This window comes from Mauremys reevesii, linkage group 23, assembly GCF_016161935.1.
Source record: "Mauremys reevesii isolate NIE-2019 linkage group 23, ASM1616193v1, whole genome shotgun sequence".
In the NCBI taxonomy this organism is placed as follows: domain Eukaryota; kingdom Metazoa; phylum Chordata; order Testudines; family Geoemydidae; genus Mauremys; species Mauremys reevesii.
Genome location: NC_052645.1, coordinates 14,564,312 through 14,589,883, shown reverse-complemented (window position 1 = coordinate 14,589,883; position 25,572 = coordinate 14,564,312). Strand labels below are relative to the sequence as shown.

At 55.5% G+C, this 25,572-nt stretch overlaps 2 protein-coding genes across 4 annotated transcripts in view; one reads left to right on the top strand and one right to left on the bottom strand.

Annotated features, from left to right (window-relative positions):
• The window catches only part of EXTL1 (exostosin like glycosyltransferase 1), a 44,314-nt gene extending 36,119 nt beyond the window's left edge, over positions 1-8,195 (top strand). For both annotated transcript variants that reach the window (XM_039511813.1, XM_039511812.1), the window contains 7 exons: positions 2,247-2,379; positions 2,457-2,575; positions 3,572-3,667; positions 3,976-4,062; positions 5,268-5,428; positions 6,351-6,522; positions 7,709-8,195. In XM_039511813.1, coding sequence (XP_039367747.1) covers positions 2,247-2,379; positions 2,457-2,575; positions 3,572-3,667; positions 3,976-4,062; positions 5,268-5,428; positions 6,351-6,522; positions 7,709-7,897 — 957 coding nt within the window. In that variant the 3' untranslated portion in view covers positions 7,898-8,195. The remainder of the gene's footprint in view (positions 1-2,246; positions 2,380-2,456; positions 2,576-3,571; positions 3,668-3,975; positions 4,063-5,267; positions 5,429-6,350; positions 6,523-7,708) is intronic.
• Positions 8,196-15,916: 7,721 nt separating this feature from the next.
• On the bottom strand, positions 15,917-24,561 carry SLC30A2 (solute carrier family 30 member 2). Of its 2 annotated transcripts, none has more exons than XM_039511159.1 (8): positions 24,451-24,561; positions 22,650-22,864; positions 21,849-21,995; positions 19,545-19,698; positions 18,627-18,798; positions 17,360-17,465; positions 17,077-17,211; positions 15,917-16,376 (listed from the first exon to the last, which is right to left on the bottom strand). In XM_039511159.1, the coding sequence occupies exons 1-8, from the start codon at positions 24,489-24,491 to the stop codon at positions 16,231-16,233; spliced, it is 1,116 nt and encodes a 371-aa protein (XP_039367093.1). In that variant the 5' UTR covers positions 24,492-24,561; the 3' UTR covers positions 15,917-16,230. The 2 variants fall into 2 exon arrangements, with proteins under 2 accessions (XP_039367093.1, XP_039367092.1); XM_039511158.1 differs by lacking the exon at positions 24,451-24,561 and adding an exon at positions 23,883-24,108.
• Positions 24,562-25,572: the final 1,011 nt, after the last annotated feature.

Genomic DNA, 25,572 nt, shown 5'->3' with positions numbered 1-25,572 from the left:
GCCTCACTGGGCAATATTTGTGTGGACTTTTCTGCACAGGGCTGGGGAAGGCTCGGAGCTCTGGTCTGTGTGTTAGCAGCTGGGATTGGCGAGGAAGAGGAGTTTGTTCAGCTCAGTGGAAGGGGACAATAACAGATGTTGCCCACGGACCTGTTGCTTTCTGGCTTCAGGGCAATTCAAATCCCTGCTGTCGCCACTCTGGGCGCTCGACCTCACATTTTCCTGAGTAGCTCAATGGACTGGACGCGATAGGCAGGATGCCTTGACCACAGGAAGCCAGCTGCCACCCAGCGTCTACCAGGGCTTCCCCACTCTGCCCCGTGTTTGGCTTCTAACCCAGTTTCTCCCTGGAGTGGAACACGGGCCATTAACCCTTTTCCTGGAGAGCATTTGTGTTTTATACGCCACTCTCTTCCTAAGGCATCACTGGATGGCAGGAGATAAGCCAGTAAAGAAACAGGTTCTCTAGCTCATTCTCTACCAAGCTACCTCTCTGCCTTTACCCTGTTCTCCTCCCCTGGAGACCACGGGTTCAAACCCACCCGGCTCCGTTATGACCAACATTTACCATCGGATGGCTCTTCAGTGGCACACGTGAAGTGAGCATGGGGGCTCTCAGCACAGCTCCCAGGGGACAGGTTTCCACACCAGCGAGACCATCCCCAAAACTGATGACCTCAGCAAGGCCAGGAACTCAAGCAGACCCAGGGCCAAAGTCATCCTCAGTGTAACTCCACTGCAGTCCGTGATGTTGCACCAGGGATGAATTTGGAACGCTGGTGCTCACTTATTTGTCACAAGCCCCTGCCACACGGGCAGGGCAGGGTGGGGGAAGCTTGCCCTGTGGGTGGGCTGACACCACTCGCCAACATCATCTGATTGTTTCTTTGAACTGTGCTGAGCTCCCTCATCTCTGTCTTTCTCCACCTGTCGTCTCTGGTCTTACTGTGAGCTCTTTGGGGCAGGGGATATTTTTCGTTCTGTTTGTACAGCACCTAGCACACCAGGGTCCTGGGGCTCCCGGGTGCTACCACAGCACAATACATAAATATCATAATCATAGTAACAATAATAGCTAACAGAGGCCTTCAGGCCCCAGTGCCATCCATGGCGCCCCTCTGCCGAGTGCTAACTTCACACACAGCAAAGCGGTGAGTCTTTCAAATGGCATTTCCCCTTTGGGAGCAAGACCCGGACTCATCAATATCGTTTACACAAAGCCTCCCATTGGAAAGGAGAGCTGCGGGATCGTATCACGATCCAGGGCTCACCCCCCCGCCGATAAATAGAAAAGAGTTCGCTGTCTATCCGCCAGCGTCGTTTCTGGAACAGCCCGCCAGCATGGGCCGCAGGGAGGCCGCTTCTCCCAGTTATTCCGGTTGGGTCGGAAGAAGGAAGTGCCAGGAAGGCTGGTCTGTGCTGTTTCCAGCCCTGTTGTCGCAGCTCAGCAAGGCTGAGATAGTTCAAGGCAGCACGGTTGGCCGCTCATCCAAACCAAATGCCTCGACCGTCTGAGGTTTGCTCAGTGTTATAAATAGGGAGCGAGCTCCCGGGCCAGATTTTGTACCCGTGGGGAGGTGCCAGCATGAGCAAAGGGCTCAGCATCTGGCTCCAAAGTGCCCTGAACTCCTGGGGGGCTGGTTCAGCTCAGGATAGCTGGCCAGTGCTAGAGCTGGGGGCTTGGTTTCAGCCCAGCTCCTAGTTGTGTGTTTGGGCCTGGATTCTGCTTCCACTCGCTGGTGTAAATCAGGAGGAACGCCACTGAAGTCAGTACAGTTACCCTGGGGGGAAGCGGGTGCGGCAAGGGAATCAGGGAGTTATGCATTGGCCGCCGTACAGTAGGAGCAGGAGCCCCCCTCCTCCCCCCAACTTTCAGGGCTGAGGGATGGTTTTGGATGGAAGCCAAGCAAGATTCAGTGACAAAGAGGGGGGCAAAACGTGGTGGATTTGAATCGGTTTCATGTTGATTTGAGCCTCAGAGCAAAAACTCAGGGGTATGAGCCCTCCCTCTCCAAATCAGCCCCCCCCCCCCGCCCAACTCTGCACAACGGCCAGGTCCTGCCGTGCCGTCCGGGGCTCGGCAGAGCGCACTGCACTCTGTGTTTGGGTGAGGTGGGGGGGGCGCCTGGCTTGCATTGTCCCAGCCCCGGGTTTGCAAGTGCATGTCGGCTCCTCCGCGGAGCACTGCTGGATTGATGAGCTGCTTGGTGCTAGGGTGATGAAAGCCGTCTCCATCTCCCCCCCAGATAATCAAGGATCGGCTGTTTCGTCGAGAATCCCGCCCCAAGTTCTTGTGGAACACCCTGCCGGGGGGGCTGCTGGCTCTGCCGGAGTATTCCACCCACCTCGGCGACTTCCCTTTCTACCACCTGCAGCACGGTAGGAACCGCTCCCCCCGCCCACGCCCTGGCGCGTCCCTCGGGAACCCCGGACTGATCCGCTCTCTCCCTTTGCAGGGTCCAGCCCCGCCGGCAAGTTCACAGCTTTCATCCGGGCCGTCTCCCCCGTGGTCTCCCTCTCCCAGCCCATCCTCAAGCTCATCCAGGCCGTCTCCAGATCCCAGCACTGCGCCCAGGTCAGGGGCAAAGGTTAACTCCCCACCCCCAGCTCTCAGTTCTAGCGCTGCAGAAGAGAAGGCGAGGGCCTAAGCTACTGGTTTGTTCTTCCTGATAGAACTAGAGCCAGGCCCGAACCAGAGACCTCTGGGCTTTGGGAACATTGGGGTTGGATCCGAACCCGTCTCCCATAGGAATGACTGGAAAGGCCCCCGCTAACTCCAGCAGGCATTGGGTCTGGGGCCACGGCGGGTTAGACGCACCTCTGACAATGGCAGATAGAGACCCGGAAAGGCCCTGGCAGGTCAGCAGAGCCGCTGAGCCCCCGAAAACCTCCACCAGAAAGTCAGGCCACAGCTGCTCCATTCGCACCGACGGAGCAACGCTAATCGACACCCGCTGAGGATCTGGCCCCACTGATTTCAATGGAGCGATGCTGAATCATCCCATGTGGGGCTCTGACCCACTCACGCCTAGGGCGTGACACTGATTTATGCCAGCTGGGGGCACTGGGCCCATTGACTCCAGTGGAGTGACACCAGATGTGGAGCTGGCCCTGTGGGATGTGCAGACGCTCAGCACCTCTGAAAATCAGGCCCCGAGGGTTTATTTGGGGCAAAGGGATGGGAGAGGGGAGAGTTTTATGTACCTTAATTAACCACCCTCTTTAACTAGACCTCGTCCCACACCCGCAGCCCCGGGCAGGCGCTTCCAGCCTTGGCATGATGATTTTTAATTTCGCGCTGGTAGGGCGCTTCCAGGCCCCAATTAGAGGCTATTTACATAGCAAGTAGAAGTTAAAAGCAGCCACAGGTGAGCGGTTGGGCCCCTAGCGCCGCCCAGGTTTGTTTGATTAAAGCGAGGGGGGTGGCTCGGTGCCAGGCTCGAACATTCCAGCGGGGTGGGAGGACGGGAAGGCTGTGGGTTTGGGGCACACCCTCCCGCCCCCTCTGCCCTGCCAGACGCACAGAGCCACCCACCTGTGCTGACCGAGGCGCCCTGGCATTTGGTTTTAGATCCTAGTCCTGTGGGGCTGCGAGAAGCCTCCCCCGCCGAGGGGGAGATGGCCCCAGACAGCAGTGCCTTTGACAGTCATTCACGGCCGGCGGAAAGTAAGCGGGCGCCGGGGCGGTTTGGTTGCGGGCCGCCGTTCGCGGGAGGGACGGGGCGGGCTGTGAACGGGCTGTGCATCCCCAGTGCACGGTGGGGCTGCCGCTCCGGGGCAGCCCGGCCCTCCCAAGGGCCAGGGGGAAGCGCGGCCAAAGAACCGCAGCACGGATTTGCGCATCAGGGAGCGGCGCAGCGGTGCCCCCTGCTCTGCACTAGCCTGCGCTGGGTCTGCCTGCGCTCTCCAGGGGATGGGGAAGGGGCGGAGGGGCTCTGGCCCCCTCCCTGACTCTGCTGTTCCCTCTCACTCAAGGTAAGCGACCGTTTCTTCCCGTACTCGGCCATCGGGACAGATGCGGTGCTGAGCCTGGATGAACACACGAGCCTGTCGACCAGCGAGGTGAGGGGATGGGCGAGGGGGCTGGTGGGACGCAGCGAACTAGATAAAGACGCCTCAAGGGAGAGCAGAGTCTCAAGGGGCTTCACAAGCTGTCCACGGATTAGCCACTGGGCCAATGGGGCCGATCCCTAGGGGATCCGGCCAATTGGGGGGCCTGTGCCCTGCCCCGCTCCACCAGCCCACCCAGTGCTCTGACCCCGCTCTCCGGCAGGAGCGCAGGACAGGGGCGGGGGGACTGCAGGCGGAATGTGGGAGAGGGGCCCCCTACTTGTCCTGGCCCAGGGCCCCCCAAAACTATAATCCGCCTCTGCACACAGAGCACCATGGGATGTGCAGCCACCTCTCGGGTGGAACGTGGCAGCTGTTTAACAGGGTGCAGCAACTCTAACAGATCATGTGATGTGCTGAGTGCCCTCAACTCCCTGGGCCTCTCACCCTCACAGGATCAGGCCTGAGTATGATGGGAATTTAGATAGACCCTGTAATAATAATCAAGCTAGAATTTGGCGAGGACATGGGGGTCAATACCCACCTCTTACAAAAAGTGCCCCAGCCCCTGAGCCGCCAGAAGCTCTGCTTTACATCCTATCTAGAAGACCTCATCTCCCCAGCACAGCGCCCCATGCCGGGTCATTGGCACTTCCCACACTAGGGCACCAGATCTCCCAGGCTTAACAGGGCTGGCCTGGGCGAGTACTTGAATAAGAGACTTCCAGGAAAAACCCAGATGGCAGCATGCCACCTACTGAATCGCCCACGCCTCTCGCTGAGACACCTGGCTGAGCCCGGCAGGCCCTCCGCCCAAGTACGCGCCCGGCCCAAGGGCATTTCCCGCGTGCGAGCCGGCAGGATCACGTGGCAACCTGACCTGCAGGCCGCGGATTGAGGCATTGCATTTCTGCTCTTAGCTGGTCGGGGTGTGGCTTGGAGCAATGGAGCCATGTTCTTAAAGGGAGTGGGGAGGTGCAGGTTGCTTGGCGCGAGGCGTCGAGGCGTGGAGAGGCATTTTGAAGACGTGTCTGGTCTTCGCAGAGAGTAGCAATGACGGTAAAGACCAGGTGGGTCAAATCCAGACGGCCTCTGTCCCAGCCAGGGTAGCTCTGCTCTCCGCAGCGTTCTCCTCCGAACGATGGAGGCATTTGACTTTGGATCTGCTGCTTATCGGCCCTGCCCTGGTGGGGAACTCTCTCCGTCTGCCTCCCCAGGTCGACTTTGCCTTTGTGGTGTGGAGGAGTTTCCCCGACCGCATTGTTGGCTTCCCCATGCGGAGTCACTTCTGGGATTCCAGCCAGAGCCAGTGGGGCTACACCTCCAAGTGGACCAACGAGTTCTCCATGGTTCTCACCGCAGCTGCATTCTATCACAGGTAAAGCACCTTCTCCAGAACTTCCAGCCTAAGGGGCCCAGGCAGAGTGAACCCTGGAGGGCTCTGTTCTTCCACCCAAAAGCCCCACTGGAAGCTGAACTAGCTCGAAGCCACCCAGTGGTAGGAACAGTCGCTAGCCCAGACATGGAGGCTTCAGCCATAACAGGTCTGGAGTTAGATAGCCAAGGATCTCAAAGCACCTACCCTGGACTGGGATGGTGGCTGCCATTTGCTACGTGTCTCTGCAGTGTCCAGGACAACGGGGCCCAGCCTGGCTGTGTGCTGGAAGGGTCCTGCAGTGTAATACTGGAGGAATCGAGCCCCATGCCCCGGGAAGGAGCTCACTAGGGCTAACCTCCTTTGGAAGAGCAGGACAGTGAAGCTGAGGGAGACCTCGGCCAAGCTTTCGAAAAAGAGGAGGCTAAAGGTAGCTCCCTAAATCCATACGCAGGGACCTCAAGTGGCTGGGGTGCAAGGAATGCTGAGCCCCCAGGAGCACTACGGCTGGCACCCGTTTTAGGAAGTCGCGGCCTGAGTGTCGAGGGCGGGAGGAGAACGCAGGGCTCCTGCCTTCGGCTCACAAAGAGCAGCCTTCATCCGTGCCACGGAGGGAGCTGCCGAGCCAGGTGGGCGGTGCATCAGCCTGAGCATCTGTGGCCGGGGGACGTCCCGGCCGCGGCAGGCCCCTGGAATAGAGGAGAGGCGAGGGACACGGAGCGAGGACAGGGCCACTCCTCCCCCGCCTGTGCCACCACGTGGAAGAGGGCTGTTGTGAGTTGCATTGTGGCTGTAGGAGGCCTTTGGCCCATGGGACATGCTCTGGCCTCCCCCAGCCCTGGGGAACGGGATGGTCCCTCGGTGGCTCATGCTCTTTGAGACCCCCCGCCCGCCGCAGATATTATCACAGTCTCTGCCCCCCCAGGTATTATCACAGTCTCTTCACCAATTACCTGCCTGCCAGCCTGAGGAGCCTGGTCGATCAGCTCTCCAGCTGTGAAGACATCCTGATGAACGTCCTCGTGTCTGCTGTCACCAAGCTACCGCCCATCAAAGTGACCCAGAAGAAGCAGCACCAGGAGGCGGCCCCCCAGCAGGTAGGGAGCTGAGAGTGGCACTTTGGGGCACCACCCCCGAGCCAGGAGCATACCAGGCACAGGGGGCTGGGGTGGGGGGGAAGCAGAGACTCCTCAAAGTTAGGGTCCTCTTGGGCCCCCTTGGCCAGCACGGGTGAGTCCTGCTGCCTGGGCCCCGGTGCCCTGCCCTGTTCAGTCCTTAATGACTTAAGCAACGGAGCTGCCCAGTCCCTGAGGGAAGCCGTCCCGCTCCCTAGTAGATCTCACCACTAGGCAATCTTTCCCCAATAGCCTAAAACATCCAGGCCTTACATATTAACCTCTTGCTGCTCAGAGCTGTATGCCCAGCGGCCACCCTAATATTTCCTTTACGTCCCCAGGGCTGACCCCGTCCCAGCACCCGCAGAGAGCTCTGTCTGCTTCCCACCGTGCCTCCTAGCCAACTCCCTTCAGAGCCCTGCTCCTGGGCAGCATAGCTCCGGCCCCCGGGCTGCAGCCGCGTGCAGAGCACAGGGCCGGCGGCAGGCAGGTTGTGCGTCTCCCAGCTCCACTCAGAGGCTGCTGTGCCGTGCAGGGCAGAGGGAGACGGGCAGTCCCCAGATGGGCGGGAGGCGCAGACTGTAACTGTTAGGTGCAGAATGTTCTCCCTAGAGCGGCAGCAGCTTGTCTCCCCCTGATTTAAAGGGCCAGCTCCAGGAAAGGCATTCTGGGAAAGGCTCTTATCAGAGGGTGACCCCACAGGCTGCTGCTTCTACTTTCCTCCGGGGCCTGGTCTTAGGCCACATCCCCTACAACGAATAACAGTAGCTGTTGCAAAACGGCTCCCACCCGGGGTTCATTGCTCGGGGTGGGATCTCTCAGAGGAGTGCCTGGTTCTCCGGCTTGTTCAAGGCCAACCTATGATATAGGTGGAGAAGGGAGAGCGGTGGAAACCCCCACCTCTCAGCTCTCCCTCTGATCTATCAGTCCCTTAGCTCCTGTACCCCCACTTCTCCTGTGCTACCTCTCTCTGTAGTTTTGTTGGCTTCTCCTCTCCCTCCTTGGGGGCTTACAAAGGAGCTGTTAGGTCAAACGCCTCTAATTTAGGGTCTGCTCCTGATCCTGCTGAAATCAACGGTAAAACCACCACAGTCTTCTTGGGAGCAGGAGAAGCCCCTAAGTCTGTGCAATAGCCCTGAGCGCTCTCTTCTCCCCTTGCGCGCCGTAGATGTCCAAGAGCGCGGCCGTCTCCAGCGGGAACCTGCACTTCTCCCAGCGCCAGGACTGCCTCAACCGGTTCGCAGCCTGGTTTGGCTACATGCCGCTGGTGCACTCGCAGCTCCGCCTGGACCCCGTGCTGTTCAAGGACCAGGTGTCCGTGCTGCGCAAGAAGTACCGGCACTTAGAGAAACCCTAGCACTGGGGAGAGCACAGCGGAGCCCTTGAGAAGCAGAGCTGGAGAGGAGGCAGCCGCCGTGCAGGACATTTTATTCCCATGCTCCTAGGAGACCGGACTGAGCTGGAATTCCAGTGCTACAGACTTTAACGTTACTGATCTAGCCTTGGTTACAGCCACGCGAACTGGAATCCCAGTGGGGCCTGGGGAAACATTCCTTGCTTAGACCTCCCTAATGCTGGGCTCACGTTAACAGTTGCTGGCGAGATACTGGAAGGAATTTCGGTCTTTATTGGGTTTTACCAGTACAAATAAAGGTTTGCAGGAATGATGGGCTCTTCCATTTCTTGACCTGCCTTCGGAGTCTCAGCCTGTCTGCCTTAAGAAAAAGGGGATGGTGCGATGGGATAGCCTAATTTTGGCAATTAATTGATCTTTGATTATTAGCAGGTAAATATGCCCAGTGGTCTGTGATGGGATGTTAGGTGGGGTGGGATCTGAGTTACTACAGAGAATTCTTTCCTGGGTGCTGGCTGATGAGTCTTGCCCACATGCTCAGGGTTTAGCTGACTGCCATATTTGGGGTTGGGAAGGAATTTTCCTCCAGGGCAGATTGGCAGAGGCCCTGGGGGTTTTTCGCCTTCCTCTGCTGCGTGGGGCACGGGTCTCTTTCTGGAGGATTCTTTGCACCTTGAGGTCTTTAAACCATGATTTGAGGACTTCAATAACTCAGACATAGGTTAGGGGTTTGTTATAGGAGTGGGTGGGTGAGATTGTATGGCCTGCGTTGTGCAGGAGGTCAGACTAGATGACCATAATGGTCCCTTCTGACCTTAAGTCTATGAGGCTGGTTTTGAATGTATATTCCATTGATTGTCCTGGTCGCAGCCACAATCCCTATTTCAACCCACCAGAAATGCAGGCACAGAAATAGGTTCTTGTGGAAGTGAGGGAACAGAATCCAGGGATCGTCCCTCCCTCTGCTGCCACTAGGGGTCAGCACCCATCTGTGATACATTGGGGAGTTACTGTAATGTTTGCTCCCCTGGTAGGAGTTTGATCTTCTGTGAATCCAGAACTCATTTAATCTGGAAAAGGCACCAAGGATCTGTTTTATACCCATGCATTGAACAGCTCAGACTGAAACCCAGTCACCCTCCCATCAGCAGATGGGACTGTTTGTTGTCCTCCATTAAAAATAACTGCGGGTCGAGTCTGCTGTGCCTCAGAACAACTATCGTGCCTGGTTCTGAATGTGCCACCAAAGGGCCCAGGGAGATGTCTAGAAATTCCTGTGTCTGCGACTAGCCTTGTCTACCTGTTCTTGCCAACCCACGAGGTCAAAAAATCATGAGTCAGGCCCCCAAAATTACAAGATTGGCTTAAAAATCATGAGAGAAAAAATGCACCATTTACTACTTTTTATCTTTGCCTTGGGATGATGGAACATTTCAGGGGTCACATTTTTCCAGCTTTTTCACTGCAACCAGGAGAGCTAAAAACTTACTTTTTTATTCCCAGTGAAAGCCAAGAGTCTCGCATAATCACCTGACTCCAGGATCTGGAGCTTTAAGACCAACATCAACTATCATGCGTTTTCTGATTATAATCGCCAGGGTTGGCAAGAATGGCTACCAAGCATGTTCTACTCAACACAGTGTCACTAGTGTAAGGCTCGTGGGGTTAACTCACCCTGCACAGCAATCGTGTGCACTCAAGAGGGACTTTATTGTTCTTCCTGACAGAAACCTAGCTCAGGCTCTTGGCAGGGCAAAGCAATTACCTCCAAGCCTGTATCATTTCTACGTGTTCCCCTAAAACTTCTCATAGCATCTATGGTGGCCAGACAGCAAGTGTGAAAAATCAGGACAGGCTGTGTGTGGGGGGGAGGTAATAAGAGCCTATATAAGAAAAAGACCCAAAAATCAGGACTGTCCCTATAAAACTGAGACATCTGGTCACCCTAATAGCATCGTTCTGTATTAAGCAAAGGATGGAAGTACTGCAAGCAGTGCTCCGGGAACCAGGACACCTGGGTTCTACTTCCAGATGGAGCAGGGAACGGAGCGGCAGAACACCTGGGTTCTCACCTTAACTCGGATTCACTTTGGCCCAGCTCCTCACAGTATTCCGGTACCTTTGAGGCTTTGGCCTTGGTGATTAAAAGGGCTCACTCATTATGGATTCTCACTTTGTGTCGAGCGCCCCAAATCCTGTTGAATTGAAGCAGGGCCTGAGCTGCAGCGCCCGCTGCTCTCCTGTTACAAGTTGGGTGCTTGGCAAATGGACACACGGTTAGCAGACGCTTTTGAGAACATAGGTCATAGCTGCCCTGTGCCTCAGTTTCCCATTGGTAAAACACCTACTTGTCCCTAGCTATACATCCTTACCTCAGAGCGGTGTTGTGGGGCCTAATATTTGTAAAGCACTTTGAAATCCTTGGCTCAAAGGAGCAAGTGTAACCCACACACCTTCTGGGTGGGGTGTTCTGGCCCATCTAGTGGCACCGAGACCACTTAGAGCCTTAACGAACAGCCAGCTGGCTTTCGGCTCATGCACTAAGCCCCAGAGGTCCCCGGTTCGATCCCGCCGACAAGTGGGGTCTGTCGGTGTTACACAAACACAAAGCATTAGCGCTGTTCGCTTTGTGTAGCGACAAGGGACTCACCCCTGTGGCACCTCCTGCCGGCGTCCTGGGAATTAGCTCGTTTTCCAGCCTTGAAGCGTCCTCTGCAGGCAGCATCCCATGTCCCTCCCTGGACTCTGGTGCCCCACTATCTGGAGTGCTGCCCCTGGCAGTAACCCCTCACTCTTAGGGTCTCCCCTCCCCAGGGACCCCCTATCCCCACCTTGCCTCAGTCTGGGCTACTGCCACTCACCAACTAGCCTCAGCTCCCCTGGGGCAGACTGCAGTATCAGCCCCTCATCACAGGCAAGGGGGTTTTGGACCTGCTGCCTTTCCCTGCAACCCAGTACCTCTGTGGGGCCTTGGACAAGGCCTGCCAGCCTGGAGCTCCCCAGCCCTGCCTCACGCTAGGCACCCTGAGCTTCCCAGCAACCAGGCCTCTCTCTCTCTCTGAAAGCAGAGTGAGACTGTCTGCTCCTCAGTCGAGCTGCGGCCTGATTGGGGCATGGCCCAGCTGTGGCTGCTTCCCCAATCAGCCCAGGTTTTCCCCTACCACAGCCCTCTTCCCAGGGCTGTTTTCAGCCCTTCAGGGCAGGAGTGGGGTTACTGCCTTGCTACACTTTGGCATAGAAAGAACCCATGCGGGACCGCGCGCTCAGCAAGATAGGGCACTGCTGTGCAGAAATTCACGCTGCTAAAGCACCGCAGCAGCTGTTGCCGGAATTCCTGTGGCACTGCCACAGGGAAGCTCGCAGCAGAGTTATGTCCAGGGCCGGTGCAAGGATCTTTCGCGCCCTAGGCGAAACTTCCACCTTGCGCCCTCCCCCCGCACCTCCACCCTGAGGTGTCCCCCCTCCGCAGCAGCTACTCCCCTCCGCCCTGAGGCGCCCCCTTGCAGCAGCTCCCCCCCCACCCTCTGCCCTGAGGGAGTCCCCCGCCCAGCTCACCTCTGCTCCGCGCACGAGCACCCCGAGCACGCCGTCGCTGCTTCACTTCTCCCGCCTCCCAGGCTTGCGGCGCCTAAGCTGATTGGCGCTGCAAGCCTGGGAGGCGGAAGTGAAGCAGCTCACCCCTGCCCTGCCTCCTCCCCGAGCACACCATGGCTGCTTCACTTCTCCCGCCTCCCAGGCTTGTGGCGCCAATCAGCTTAGGTGCCGCAAGCCTGGCAGGTGGGAGAAGTGAAGCAGCGACAGCGTGCTCGGGGAGGAGGTGGGGCAGGGGTGAGCTGGGGCGGGGAGTTCCCCTGCGTGCCACCCCCCCACACACACTTGCTGCAGGCGGCCCTCCCCGCACCCCCCTGCCTCAGCTCCCTCCGCCTAAATGCCAGCGGCGACCAGAGCAGCCGAAGATCCGTCCGCCGCGGTCGCTGCCGAAGAAAATGGCGCCCCCCAAATCGCAGCGCCCTGGTCGCCTAAATGGTTGTGTCGTTCAGTTTCTGAGCTGAACGAAGGCAGCATTATTAGCGATGAGACCGAGCACCTGAGCGCTTGCTGAGCAGAACCTGCCAATGGCGGAGAAAGCAAGAAGGCCAAACGGAAGGCATTAGCTCCTAATTAAACAGCCATAAACATGGCTTTGGACGAGCCTCAAACAAGAAGATAAATGAGACACGGCAGCTGCTTTTGAGGCAATCTGCCGAGTAGGCAGTTAGGTTGCTGCCGGGGTCTCCAGAAGTGATTTGGTTTAAGGTTCTCATGTTTATGGGCTCAGAGAAATGATGCTTAGAAATAAAGCTGGAGCGAGGCTGGAAGGAGACAATGAAGTCATGAATAAATCCCGGCGGTGGATTTCCCACTGGAATTTCAGCTGGGCTGAGCTGAAGGAAAGAGCTGATCATGCTGAGAAAGCTACCGGGCTCCCACTACTTATTTCTGATCATTCAGCCTTTAATTGCTTCCCCATGATACAAATATCTCGCCTTTATCCCTCTCCTCTGCAAGGTTCCACAAACAGGAATTGCCTCACCCACCACTGAACTGCAGCCTCCTCTGGGGTGGAATGCAGCAGTAATTGTCTCTCTCTCTCTCACACACACACACACTCTCTCTTTCTCTCTCTCGTTCTTTTGCAGAGGGAAGTGAAGAATACCCCTGCCAGCTGAAATTGTTGGCAAGCTTTTGGGGAGGCAGATGCCCAAATTGGAATTTAGCCAGGGCCCGGGAGTTAACATCCTTGGACTCTCGTAGAAGGGGGTTCAGGACTGTGTACATAGCTATGAATGGTCAGGGTGGCTGGCTACCTAGAAAGACAGTCTTGCCTAGTGGATATAGCACCGCTCTAGGAGCAATGATCTCTAGGTTCTTGTCCCAGGACAGCTGCTGGGGGATCTTGGGAAGCCACGTTACCTTGCTGTGCCTCAGTTTCTCCAGCTGTAAAATGGGGATGGTACTAGCTTGCCCATAACTGGCGTGTGATGATTCATTAGTTAATATCTAGTAATTTGCTGTATAAGTGCACTTGTTTTCAAGTCTCCCAGCCAAGTCCTAACCAAGCCCAATCTTCTTAGCTAGGAGAGGCTGCGCAAAATCCACATCTGCCGCCGACCCATTTGACTCACCCACATATTAAAACCCTCTGGGTGAGGTCAGCCTGAGTGTAAGACATGAATGGAGATTCCTCCAGCCAGAGGACCGGATCCTCAGCAGGTGTAAATGGATGGAGCACCACGGACTGCAGTGCTGCTAAGCTGATTGACACCGGCTGGGCCCTATGCTGATTTCCTGCAGCTGAGGATCGGGCCCTACAAGGTGGAAGCGGTTTCATTAAGGCCAGGGCTTTCCTTGCCTTCGCTGCTTTGAAAAATGACAGCTCCACCAATCGCCCGAGAGAGCCGTAAAAACGCTCCGAGGAGTCTATAAACAATGGGAAGCCAAGCCCGTCAGGAGCGATTATTTCATAAACCGAGCGGCTCATACCCTCCATGTCGTAAATATCCCTTCACCGCGGCTGCATAAATAACCCCGAGCTGGCGGCACAGTAAGTAATCTTGGGCCAATCATTCGTGCAAGGGAGCAGGCCTCGTCGCCCATAAAACATGCCTCTAGGAAGTGCTGAGCACCCATAACTCCAAAGATGTTGATGCCCCACTCGCACTAAAACAATCTGTCGCTTGGGCATCGAGGAACTGACCTATCGATCTTGCTGCAAGCGCCTGCCGCTCATGAGTGACCAGAGGCATCCAACCCACTGCACTGTTCATGCCCTTCCTCCCACTGGCTGCAATGCACCTCACTGGCTGTTGCAGGCATTCACGCGGCACTGCTCTGAGGAAGCTCGCAGCGGAGTCACGGCCAGTTTTGAGCCTAAGAAAAGCAGCGTAGTACAGGTCTGCTGCCTCTTACGCTGGGTTTACGTTCCGCAGTCAGCGCATAAAGCGAAAATTGCATATAGTCAAAATTACATTGAGTGTAATGGCGGGCGGAATCGCCCGCACTACAGAAACAGTATTAAAATGGTTATTTTTCTGTTTTGTTTTTGTTTTTGCTGACCGCGTAAAGCTGAAATCGCGCATGTTAAATGCTTGTAAGATACGACAGACCTGTAGAGATGAGGAGCTGAAAGCGTCCATCATCCCAAAGTCAGTCCCCCCGCTCCTCCTTTCTTCATCAAGTGTGCGCTGTTAAAAACCGGCTGGGAAGGGAGGGGTGGGAGAGGGAGTTGGCATAAGCACCAGCAAAGGCTGGAGGGGGCCTGACGCGTGAGGTTTGCACCGGTATGATTGGCAGTGCTGAAACTACCCCCTCACCTGCGTGGAGACCCAAACGCACCAGCCCGGCTGCAGCTGGGCACGTGAGTTGTTGGGCTCAGTACGGGGCTAGCCAGGTGGAATTCTACAGCCGGTGGTATATAGGAGGCCAGATGGGATGACCTAATGCTCCCTTCTGGCCTTCAAATCCATGCCGCTGTGCCATGCAGCCCATTAGCACCAGGCTCCTCACCCCTGCAGTCTGGGTAAGAGACTGATGGAGCTGGGCCATGGAGGAGCCCTTGCTGTGGGGGGTAATGCAGCACCCACTACTCCGGGCAATAAAAAACCCACGGCATGGAGTCCTGGAGCCCAGGGCAACTGCCTTGGACTGTGGGGCTAGAAACGGCAGTGTAGCCATTCAGGCTGGGGCTGGACTCAAACCCACAGGGGGTTTCAGAGCCCGGGGTTCCAGCCCAAGCCCAAATGCGATCATGGTTTTTTTTCTCTTTCATTAAGAACGGGAATTTATTTTCCTGTCTGTCAGTGTCCAGCATTTGAACAACAATCACTTCCCATCCGTCCATCCGGGTTCACGTCCTTAACATTCGGATATCGATGCCATTGCTTATCCAGGCAGAGAATCTTGCAGGAAACACGGAAGGCTGCCAATACCCCATAAGGCCCCCAGTGACTCTCTCTCCGGGAGCGTGTGCAAATGGCTGATGGGTGCAAAAAATGGGGAAGGGTGCAGAGGCTCGGGAATCAAGGGGGTCGTCCTCATTCCGGGGGAATGGCGCTGCTCGAAATCCCAGCAAGGTCAGAAAGCCAACAGCTGCCTGCAGCAGCATCACATGAGCTCGGCTCTCGTGGAGCAGGGGGTTGCATGCACAACTGTCAGCTGGGGCTGGACAGCTTTTGCTCTCAGCGATGGATTGCAGGCATCTGCCCCTCTTTGCAGTGCTTTCAAGGGGGGCTTTTCACTGCTGGTTGTTTTGAAGTGGAAGTTTGCAGGGGAAAGAAAATGGAGAGGGACGATTGGCTGTGGGGGAAGCCACAATGCAACTGGGGCCTGGGTTTAGTCTGGTGGAGGTTATTAGCTATGCCTTAAGGTACGTCTACACTGCAATCAAAGGGCTGCTGGCTTGGTCTCACAGGGCTTGGGCTGCCGGGCTAAAAAGTGGAGTTAAAATTAAGTAAAATGTGTTTTTAGTGGAGTGCAAACCAATTGACTAAAATAGAGCAGGTTATGGCCATAACAGTGGCTGCTACAGAAAGTGAGCAGATTTGATTTCTCTCTACTAAAGAGCGTACAAAGTATACACGTGTGTTTCTGATATCTGCGTTAAAGCTCCAAACCTGATAACTCGAGGTTTGGGATTGGGAATATCTTGCTGCATTATTGCCTGCTTGTTCTAAACTTACATATACATTTAAAATATGGCTTTAAGTGGCGTTTGTATATATATTTTTTCTTTCTTTGTATAGGAATTGGATACAGTGCTCCTGCCAGCTAATTTCTAAGTTGTTAGCTGCAAAAAACCTAGAGTTCTCGGGTGCCTAAGTAGCCCCTGGAATCCTAGTTAAAGCTGCACCACCCCCAAAATGTGAAATGGCCCCCCTGGATCAGACTAGACGTTCCCGATGCTCCTATGGCAAACCAAGCAGACGAGAGCACTCTGAAGAGCGGACGTGCCTCTCACACGGAGCACGAAGCCAGAGGGACAGAGTCATTTGATCTGCTTTATTTTCAGAATATTAAAAGTGATGCTCCCTGTTCGGGATGGGATGAAAGTGAAATAAAAAGCAAAGAAAAGAAAAGAAAAGAAAATGTTACGGTCTCTCTAACACAGTGCAGGAGAGAACACGGTCAAATCACCTCATCCCAATGCCCCAGGGATTGGCACCCTGCTGCCTCCAAACGGGCACTTGACCACGGCACGTCCTTATTCTGGCAGCAGCAAAGGCGCTCTGAGGTAGCAGCGTTCCCAGGATGGTTGTCCACAGCTGGTCATCAATCCCCCCCCCCGTGTAGAGAGCAGGTCAGTCAGAGGGGCTCTGGCACTCCCGGCAGTCTCTCATATCCTCCGAGTAGTTCTCAATCTGGATGGTGGTGGTGTGGAAGTTGAACGCCCCTTGCAGTTGGGAACTAGCCTCCTTCAAGATTGTCTGGGCGTCGGCGTTTTCATCTGGAACGAACACAAGCACGGAGGCTGGAGAGGTCACGTCATGGGGTAAAGACTTGGCCTTTGAGCCTACCAGGGTGCACTAGCCGGGTCTGCCTAGGCCAATCAGTTAGTTTGCAGCGCCTTAAACTGTATAATTTGGGGGGCAGAGAATCACATTCTCTTATCTAAGCGAGACTACGCAAAACCCAGCCAAACCACAAAGGTCTCTTGGGATGGAAACTTGTGCAAAGCCACCCAAAAAAAAAAAAAAAAAGGCTCCAATTTTGTACTAAAGGATCATGAGCTTCTGGGTGAATCTAAGCAGAGCTCTGAGCTGGACGCAAAACCAGGCGAAGCCAGTGAAGCATCGCGGAATCTCCCAGGATCCCCCACTGCCAACAGCTTTTCTGCCAAGAGGGCTTGTTCCAGGGTACGATCCAATGCCTCTGAAGCAACGGGAGCACTTCTATCAAGTCCTAAATGTGTGCGGCCTTATAGTAGACATGTTGGTCCCGGGATATTAGGCAGACAAATGGGTGAAGAAACATCTTTCATTGGATCAACTCCTGTTAGCTCGAAAGCTTGCGTCTTTCACCGACACAGTCCTGAAGAAGAGCTCGAAGGTTGGTCTCTCTCCCCAACAGGAGTTGGTCCAATACAAGATATTCCCTCGCCCACCTTGTCTCCCTAACGGGCAGGCAGGGGCCAGGCAGATACTTACTGATAGCGATATGGACTGACAGCACTGGGTGCGAGACAGTCAGGGCCCAGATGTGGAGGCTGTGAAGGGCTTTCACACCGTTGATGGACAGCAAGATCTCCTTCACGTTGTTAAAGTCCACCCCTTTTGGGGTCCCTTCAAGACAGCAAGAGGCACACAGGGTCAGAGCCCCGCATCAGCAGGAAAGGGAGGTGCCCTGTAACCCACGGGAGAACATACCACAGCGACGGGACCGGGTTAACCAATCGTTCACTTAACTACCCTGCTCTGTACAGCTCCTTACCTTCCATCAGCACAAGGACGACATCCCGGAGGATGGTCAGCGTCGTTCCAAGGACCAGGATTGAGAACAGGAAGGTACAGATGGGGTCTACGTATTTATACTCTGGCTGGTGGGAGGAGGAAAGCTGTTACTCGGTGTATTTAATTTAAAGCTCGCAAATGTCTCCTCTCAAACAGGCCATGTAATCTCATTACAAAACGCTCAGTGGTTTCCTTCCTGAGCTATTGAGCTTCGTTCCAAATGAAAATTCCATTTTTCCTCTTGCAGTTGCACCGTGTGTGGTGACTGCTGAGCAGATCACAAGCTCAGCAGAGGTCGGTCACTGCTTGGGAACAGCCAGGTGCCAATAATTCAAAATGTTGCATTATTTCCTCTGAGTAAGAGCTAGTCTGCACCAGAAAGGGTTTGCCAGCGTAGCTCTACTGGCAAACCGTCCTCGTGTAGAAGCAGTTTATAGTATCAAAAAAAAAAAGTGCTTGTGTCAGGATCTCTTTTCCCCCTTTTTGCCAGTATAACTGTACATGTGAAACTCTGAGCAGTATAATAACGTTGCAAATAAAATCACATCCCTAAGCGACATTACTATGCTGGCAAAAATGTTCAGTATAGACCTGGCCTGAGTGTTGACCCAATGCCCCAGCATAGCGTCACTGGACCTCATGCCTCCTTTCTGATGAGAAGAGAAGCAGAGATCCTGACCGTGTGTGGACAATCCTATAGCACAGAACTGGGGCATCAGCATTAGTGTCTCAGCTAAGTTCCAACTTGGACAGTACATCCCTGCATTCCCCTGAAGTTTCAAGTTCACGCAGAATCCCTCACTTCCTATCCTACACGGTTGTGCAATGCTGCTAGGCAGCTGCTGCATGCCATTCCAGAGGTGGCTGCATTTCTGTGGTGGGGGAAGTAAGTGAAATGCAATTAAAAAAAAAATTCATATCTAATCTGTGTTCTGCCACTAATTTCCTCTGTGTCCTTGGGCAAGGCATTCAGGGAAACGAAGGCAGAGAGGTTAAGTGACTTTCTCAAGGACAGAGAGGGAATTACCAGCAGAGCAAAGATAAGAATGCCAAAATTCCTGGCTCCTAGTCCTGTGCTCAGACCACACCTTCCTGCCAAAGGAGTAGCTCTTCCTTCCTCCACCTGGGACAGCAGGCATCATGCTCCAACTCCCATGCCACAACAGATGAAAGACACCTCGTACATCGGGCAGCGGGGAGTTTCCAGCCTTCTGCGCCCAAGACACTCTTGGCAACAGAGCCCGTACCTTGAAATATATGATGTATGCAGCTACCAGGACGCCAACGCTCTGCAGCAGGTCCCCGACCACATGGATAAAGGCGGCCTGGACGCTGGTGTTCCGCTGCTTGCTGGGCCCATGGTGGCTATGGCCGTGGTGGCTGTGCCCATGACCCGACTGGTGAAGAGTGACTCCCATTCTGCGGGGAAAGACGGTGCAGCGAGGTCTTCGAGCGAGGCAGCTCAACCCACAGTCTCCTCCCACGCCTTCTGCACCAACCGAGACAAGCCCTGCCTGCAGAGGGACGAAGCCACCTTCCCTCCATCTCCCCGTGCAGGGTGCGGCGCTCGGTTCCACCCTGCTCTCGCTACCGGCTTCTGACCCAGACTGCGACAGATGGTGCTAACCACGGACGCTCTGGCCTGCATCACTCTGGCTCAGTAACAGAGACCCTGGAGCCCTGACACAGAGGGAGGCTCAGATCCTCAATCCTATGCCCCACCGCATGGGTCAACAGAACCCCCATCTGGTAGTTCCCAGTAGAGGCAGAGGAGACAGCTGAGAACCCTGCTGCCCCCTTGGTGACCCAGATTTTAGACACTAGCTCCGGGTCGGGGGGTGTGAAGAGGAGCACAGAGCCTGCACGGCCACTTCCAAACTCACTTGCAAAATCCCTTCTGGCATTCTACCAACCAAGGGCCTGCCCCTGCTCCCAGTGGAGATCAACAGCCAGGGGCTTCCCGTGGGAGCAGGATCGGGCCTCGGGAGACCGCTAATCCCAGGATTAATGGCCTGTTTGGACTGGCGGGCCTTTGAGACTGGCCAGAAGAAACATTCCAGTGTGAGGGATTAACCTTTGCAACGTGACCAGCAATGAATGACCCTTCCTGCATGCGCCCCGGAGCGTTCTCAGGAGCCGAGGGCCAGTGACCCGGCCGGACGTACATGATATTCACCGCCACAGCGCAGGCGGAGGTGATGAGCATGGCGCCCCCTTCGATCTCGTAGTTGTTCGAGAGCAGACGCTCCACTGCCAGATAAACCAAGACTCCGGTCACCACCCAGATCGACAGCACCGAGAGCAGGGCCCCCAGGATCTCTGCAGAGAAAGCCCGGCCCGCACAGGCTTAGAGAGCAAGAAACACACAGCAAATCCTCCTCCAGACACCCAGCGCTCACCACACTGGGGGACGGCAGCCACGGAGCCTCATGCAGGGACTTCTCGGCTTCACGGCTGCCTCCCCAGGGCTGCACAGGATCCCAGATTCCCCCAGCACCAGGGACAGAGAGCGGGGTCTGTGGCGAGCCGCTTCCGTTGGCCTTACGCATCTCCTGCACCAGGGGAAACTGCAACTCCTTTATGGTCCATACACACTGGAGCAGCATATAGGGGCTGGCGCTGGGGGTGTGTGTGCAGAACTGACACCTGTTTACAGGGGAAATATACTGGCATAGCGCTAGCAGAATAATGATTCTTCCACTCTAGCTATGCTGGTCAATTTCCCCAGATGGACTAGTCCTAAACATGTTTAACAATTCTAAGTCACACACTCATCGTTAGTTGCTTCTGATCCACACCTCCCCTCCGGCCCCTCGGCTCGTCAATCATACCACCTTACCCTCCCCTTGTGCCCACTACTGAAATATAGCTGACGTGTCCTCTCTGAATTCAGCTCTCTGGGCAGTATACTCTCCCAGCATCGTTAAAGCCACACAACCCCGTCTAGTGTGGCTGCAGTGACGCGGGTAGAGAGGCGCATATCCCTGTATCATTTATACCTGTAAGGGAGGGGGCATGAGCTATGCCAGAACAAGGTCTGCTCTGCACAGATTTTGTACCGGTTTATTTCACTCAGAAGTGTCATTTTTAAACCAAGTTACTCTGGTACAGCTGCAGGTGTGGATGCAGTTATGTCTTCCCCTATGGAAATAAGCTATTTATTAGGCAAGCACCTTTATACGGGTAAAACTGCACCCACACTAAGCGGGTACCACTTTAACTATCCCAGGACGGTTCAAGCAATACAACTTTTGAGTTTAGCCGCGGCCTAATGGACCTTTACCCCAGCAGAGCTACCTACGTGCGAGGGGCGGTACAGATTTAACTCTTTTCATGAAACGGCGCCTCCCCAACTGAAATCATGATAGCGGCACGACACCTACGTGCAGGCCAGGCCTCAGGCTGCAAGGCTCACGGTCCAGCACCTTTCACAGCACTAGCTCAACGTCAGGAAAAAATGTATGATGTCAAGATGAGGACAGCTGAGAAACACCATGGAGATGGCCGGGAATGGAGAGGGGCGAAGGGGGACCGGGTGTCTCACACGCCACAGGGAGAGACAGACAAAGGGAGGCTGGGAAAGGGAATGCGAACAGACCTTTAACAACTGCAGCACTAAAGGGTCTCTGTAGGAATTTAGAGAACAAAGGTAGTTGGGGGGGTGTGTGAAAGAAATCTACCCAGCACCTGGGCTTTCAGCTGTTGCATTTCGCAGGAGGCTCTCCTTGGCGGTTTCAGCAAAGCCCTTCCCCTGGTTAGAAGTGTAGCTAAGCGATGAGCAAACTCTACCTTGGGCGGGTCGTCCTCAGATGGACGGTAGTAGGGGTGGCCCTTAAAGGAGGGAGGGAATTACTGTGTCCAAATACCAGATCAGAACAAGGGAAGGGGAACATCCCATTCCAGCAGGAGAGCCACAGGACTGGTTACAACCGGACCCAGCGTGATGGGGAAGTACTTGCTGCCAGAAGGACCCAGTGGCTCAGCATGGGTGTCCGCTGGGGTAGGGTCCCACAGGGGTCACTAATGATCGGAGAGCCAGAGGTGCCAACGATCCTGGAATAGTGGATGCACTGGGGCAGCAAAAAGGGACAATCGCAAGGCTCCCCTGCTCGGGGGAGTTAGCAAACAGCTTGCACTTCGAGCTACTGCAATAGAGCTGCAGATGATTTCTGTGCATTCAGGTATGTGCTCCACAGGGTTGAGTCTGTTGGATTAGCCTGCGTTGGCTGGATGGGACTCGTGTGGGATCCTGACATCTTCCCCATCCCCCACTGCTCTGCAAATGTCCCTCCCTCCCAGCATCATTCAGGAGCCTTTGCAAACCCCCCACCAAGGAAGCTCCCTTCCTTTCAGATAAACCCAGCAACAGAAAGGAGCATTGTTAGATGTCACCACGCCCAGTGCTGTTCTTCCATGGAGCACCTGGGCTTCATACCCAGCCCGGGAGGGGAATCCACTCGGCAAGTTACCTGCTCGGTGCCAGCCAAAGTTCATGGTTTTGGTAGCCGGCCGCGAGGCCATCCACAGGGAAAAGAGACTGATCATCATGCTGGCGAAGTCCGTCAGCAGGTGGGCGGCGTCTGTCATGATGGCCAGGCTGTGGGCCAGGTATCCCCCTGAAGTCACGGAGGAGAAAGAATGAATCCTCAGCACCGACGCTGCCCCTATGCCCTTCACAGGCCGGTGCTGAGCAAACCCTGAAGCAAGATCAGAGGCCCTGTGATGGTGGGCTCCTGAGACCAGAGCGGCTCCTGGTTATCACCAGAGCCTGCTGCAAAATACTCAGCTGGGTTTTCGTTGCGTCTGTCCCAGCAGAACCCCTGATAGCTGGAGCCTTCCCTAGTGCCAGCAGTGGGGCTATGAGCTGATGTGACTGTCTGTATCCCTCCCCTGTGGCCCCACACTAAAGGTGACTTTGAGACAGCCTATGTCCTTCAGTTCACCCGGCCACTTTAACACAGGGCCCAATTCTTCCCCATAGCAGTTTTTGCTGCCGATTTCAATGGGCTTAAGATCAGGGCCTTAAGGTTTGATCCTACCAAGTGCCCACCTTGCAGGACCAAGCCCTTACCCAGATGCACAATTATATTTTTGGGATTTGCTCTTTGAACAATGAAATGCAACCACTTCTAGGACAGACCATGGCAGCTGTTTAATAGCCACACATAACAGTTTAGGGAGGAGGTGGAGAAGAATCTCTCGTCCAGTTTAGCTGTTCCAGCATCTCGGCTCAAGGAAGCCATACGACATAGGCTATTTTGGCATCTTACCTATGACTTCTCCGGTCATGAAGACCAGGCAGATCACGGATGTGATGTAGAGTTTCCTTCGAGCCCGCTGCTTTTCAGAATCATAGTGGCTGCCAGCAGCCCGGCTGGAATGACAATGCTGGTTCCCCGGGAGGCCCAGCTCGATGGAGGACGTGTCTGGAATGTACTTGAGCATGGAATTGTGAAAGTTCTTCTCGGAGACGCTCAGATAGGACCTGAATGGCAGAGAGTCACCATTACTGACCACTCTTGGGAGCTGCTGGCTGAGACACTCGGGGAGAGGGGGAAGGAGATTTCCAATTGAAATTAAAATTATGCCCCTTTGTGCCCAAGGCCCTTCCCTTCCAGCCCCCCAAAGGAAACATGTCCCCGGGTTTTCAAGAGAAGCTAGGGATTTCTGGGTGCCCACCTTGAGATGCCCAATTCTCAGACAGTGCTGGAGCACTGTCTCTGAAAGCCAGACCCCTTGGTGGCACCTCCTGTTGGGCACCCCAAAATCACCAGTCACTCTTGAAAGCCCTGGCCAGAGCCTAGCAAGTCCCCCCTGCTTGAAAACACCCCTCCATCCAGGGAGGAAAGGACGGTCTGAAGCATGACACCCCCACCCCTTCCTTCTTCCACCCATCACTCACTCCCTGCCCGGCAAGCCCTCCTCTTCCCCCTCAACACCCTAAAGGAACCACAGTTATTCCAGCTGTAGCCCCCACTTCCAAGTTCCCCCAATAAGGGGCAGCACATGGAGACAGTGGATTGGTTTGGTCCCCCAGACCAAATTATTGGGGGGCCCCTTCTGTGTCAGAGACACCCTCTCCCCCCAGAAGGGCAGAGAGACTCCAGAGCCAGGGAAGCTGTTGACCCGGAAGCAGGCGCCCTGGAACCCAGATCCTCAAAGCTTGGTAGGTGTTTAACACCCACTGGCATCGATGGGAGCTGGGCACCTAAATATCTTTGGGGAGCTGGGCCTGGCGGCCTGGAATGGGGGAGAGGAGGCTGCAGCCAGGCTGGGCTCTCTCCCTGGGGTCCCACAGTGCAAGGGGGAGTCAGGCCAGCCCAGGAGCTGCAGAGCTGGGCTGGAGGAAGCACTGAGATCCCTTGCCAGAGATAGGGGAGCTGGGGGGACGGTGCCATGGGGGAGGAAGGGAGCTGGGTTTGTTACTGGGTCTGGGAGGAGGCTCAGAAGCGGAGTGGGGGGGGATACAATTGCCCCCTGAAGGGGGAGAAATCGCCCCTCACCTGTCTCTGGGCTCCTCCAGCAGGTGCCGCTTCTCCTCCCCGTCCGCCATCCCCACCTGCCGGGGCGCGCTCGGCTCCAGGTCCCCTCCGAGGGTCCCCCTGCTCCAGCCACCCCCCGCGCCGGGCTCGCAGCCGCCTCTTTATCTGGCCCCCGGCCGCGGCCCGTGTGAAGCGCCGGGGACCCGTGTGCAAAAGGCCCGGCGGGGGCGGCGAGCTCCGGCCAGGCCGGCTGCAAACTTTGCAGAGCTGCCTCCCTCCCCGGGGGCCGGGCACCTCGCCCGGCGGCGAGCCCAGAGAGCCCCCGGCTGGCCACTCCCGTGCGCTCCGCGGGGCGCATTGCACCTGGAGAGGCTGCGCGCCTCCCCCCGCCGGGCCCAGCCCTGCCTGGGGGAGAGGCTCTGGCCGTGCACCCCCTGGGCATGCTCCAGCCCCGAGTCTCCCAGCCCAGCCTCCCCCTTCTCGGAGGGAGGGCTCGGGACTGTGGAGGCAGGGGTCCCGCTGCCCCAATCCCCCCATGGCCCAGTTACCGCCTCCCATCCGCCCCACGCTGGAGCCTGGCTCACTCCACCTAGCAACTGGGAACGAAGCTTGCTGGTCCCCCAGCTCCATCCTGTCCTGACACCTGGGCGCCCAGGCAGCAAGACTTCCACAGGGCAAACCTCCAGGAGCTTAGCAAACTCCGAGCCACGTGTGAAATATCTGAAATCCCCCAGCGGTTCCTGCTGCGTCCCCCTTCCCCACACCTTCGCCCCCAGTGCCCCGGGGAAGAAGGAATGGGGAGCCTTGGCTGAATTAGACCTTGGAGCAGTTTAATGGATAGCTGCTTTTAAATCGGTTTAGTTGAACCAGTGCAAATCCCTGTGTGAACTCTCTTAAACTGGTTTTGAACCTGGTTCCTTTAATTGAAGTGATTTAAATGAAGGTGGGTTGAATTTAATTTAAAGCTTGTTTAAACTGAGGTGGTTGGAGTTTAACCCTGGCTTGAATGTAAATGGGTTTAAATCCATTCAGTAGCGTCCACATGGGTTTCACTAAACCAGTTTAAGAGCATATCTTTAGTTAAACCGGTGACAGAGACAACCCTAACAGAAACAGTGGTAGGGCTTTTGGGATATTCATGTAGCCATCCAGTGTAGCTTGTGTTTGAAATGCACTGGGTTTTGGCCATGAGCCTGCAAAAACGTATGCTCGTGAGTAACGTCTGTTGAGTTCAGTAGGACCAACTCACCAGCATAAAATGACTTGTGTCTATAAGCTTTGTAGGACAGGGCCCTGGATTGTAAACTCTGGAACACAGATCCCCTGTTCTCTATCAACTGTGCAGATGCTGCTCGATAAATAAGTGATCTCCTCTAAGGTAACCTGGGGATACACAAAGAACCAATATGCTGTTTGTAACCTCCCTCTGTGTCAAGCTCTTTGGCTCTGTTTACAGTAGGAACATGGTCTAAGAATTCTTCACACAATTGCACCGTCAACCTGTGGAACTCCTTGCCAGAGGATGTTGTGAAGGCCAAGACTATAACAGAACTAGATAAGTTCATGGAGGATAGATCCATCCAGAGCTGTCCCATCCACAGGGCAGAGCGGGACCGGCCCCGTGCTTTGGGGGGCCCTGCACTTCAGGAGGACGCGGGTGGGGGACAGACAGGGTGGCCCAGAGGACTAGCAGGGAGCCTGGCGCTGGCAG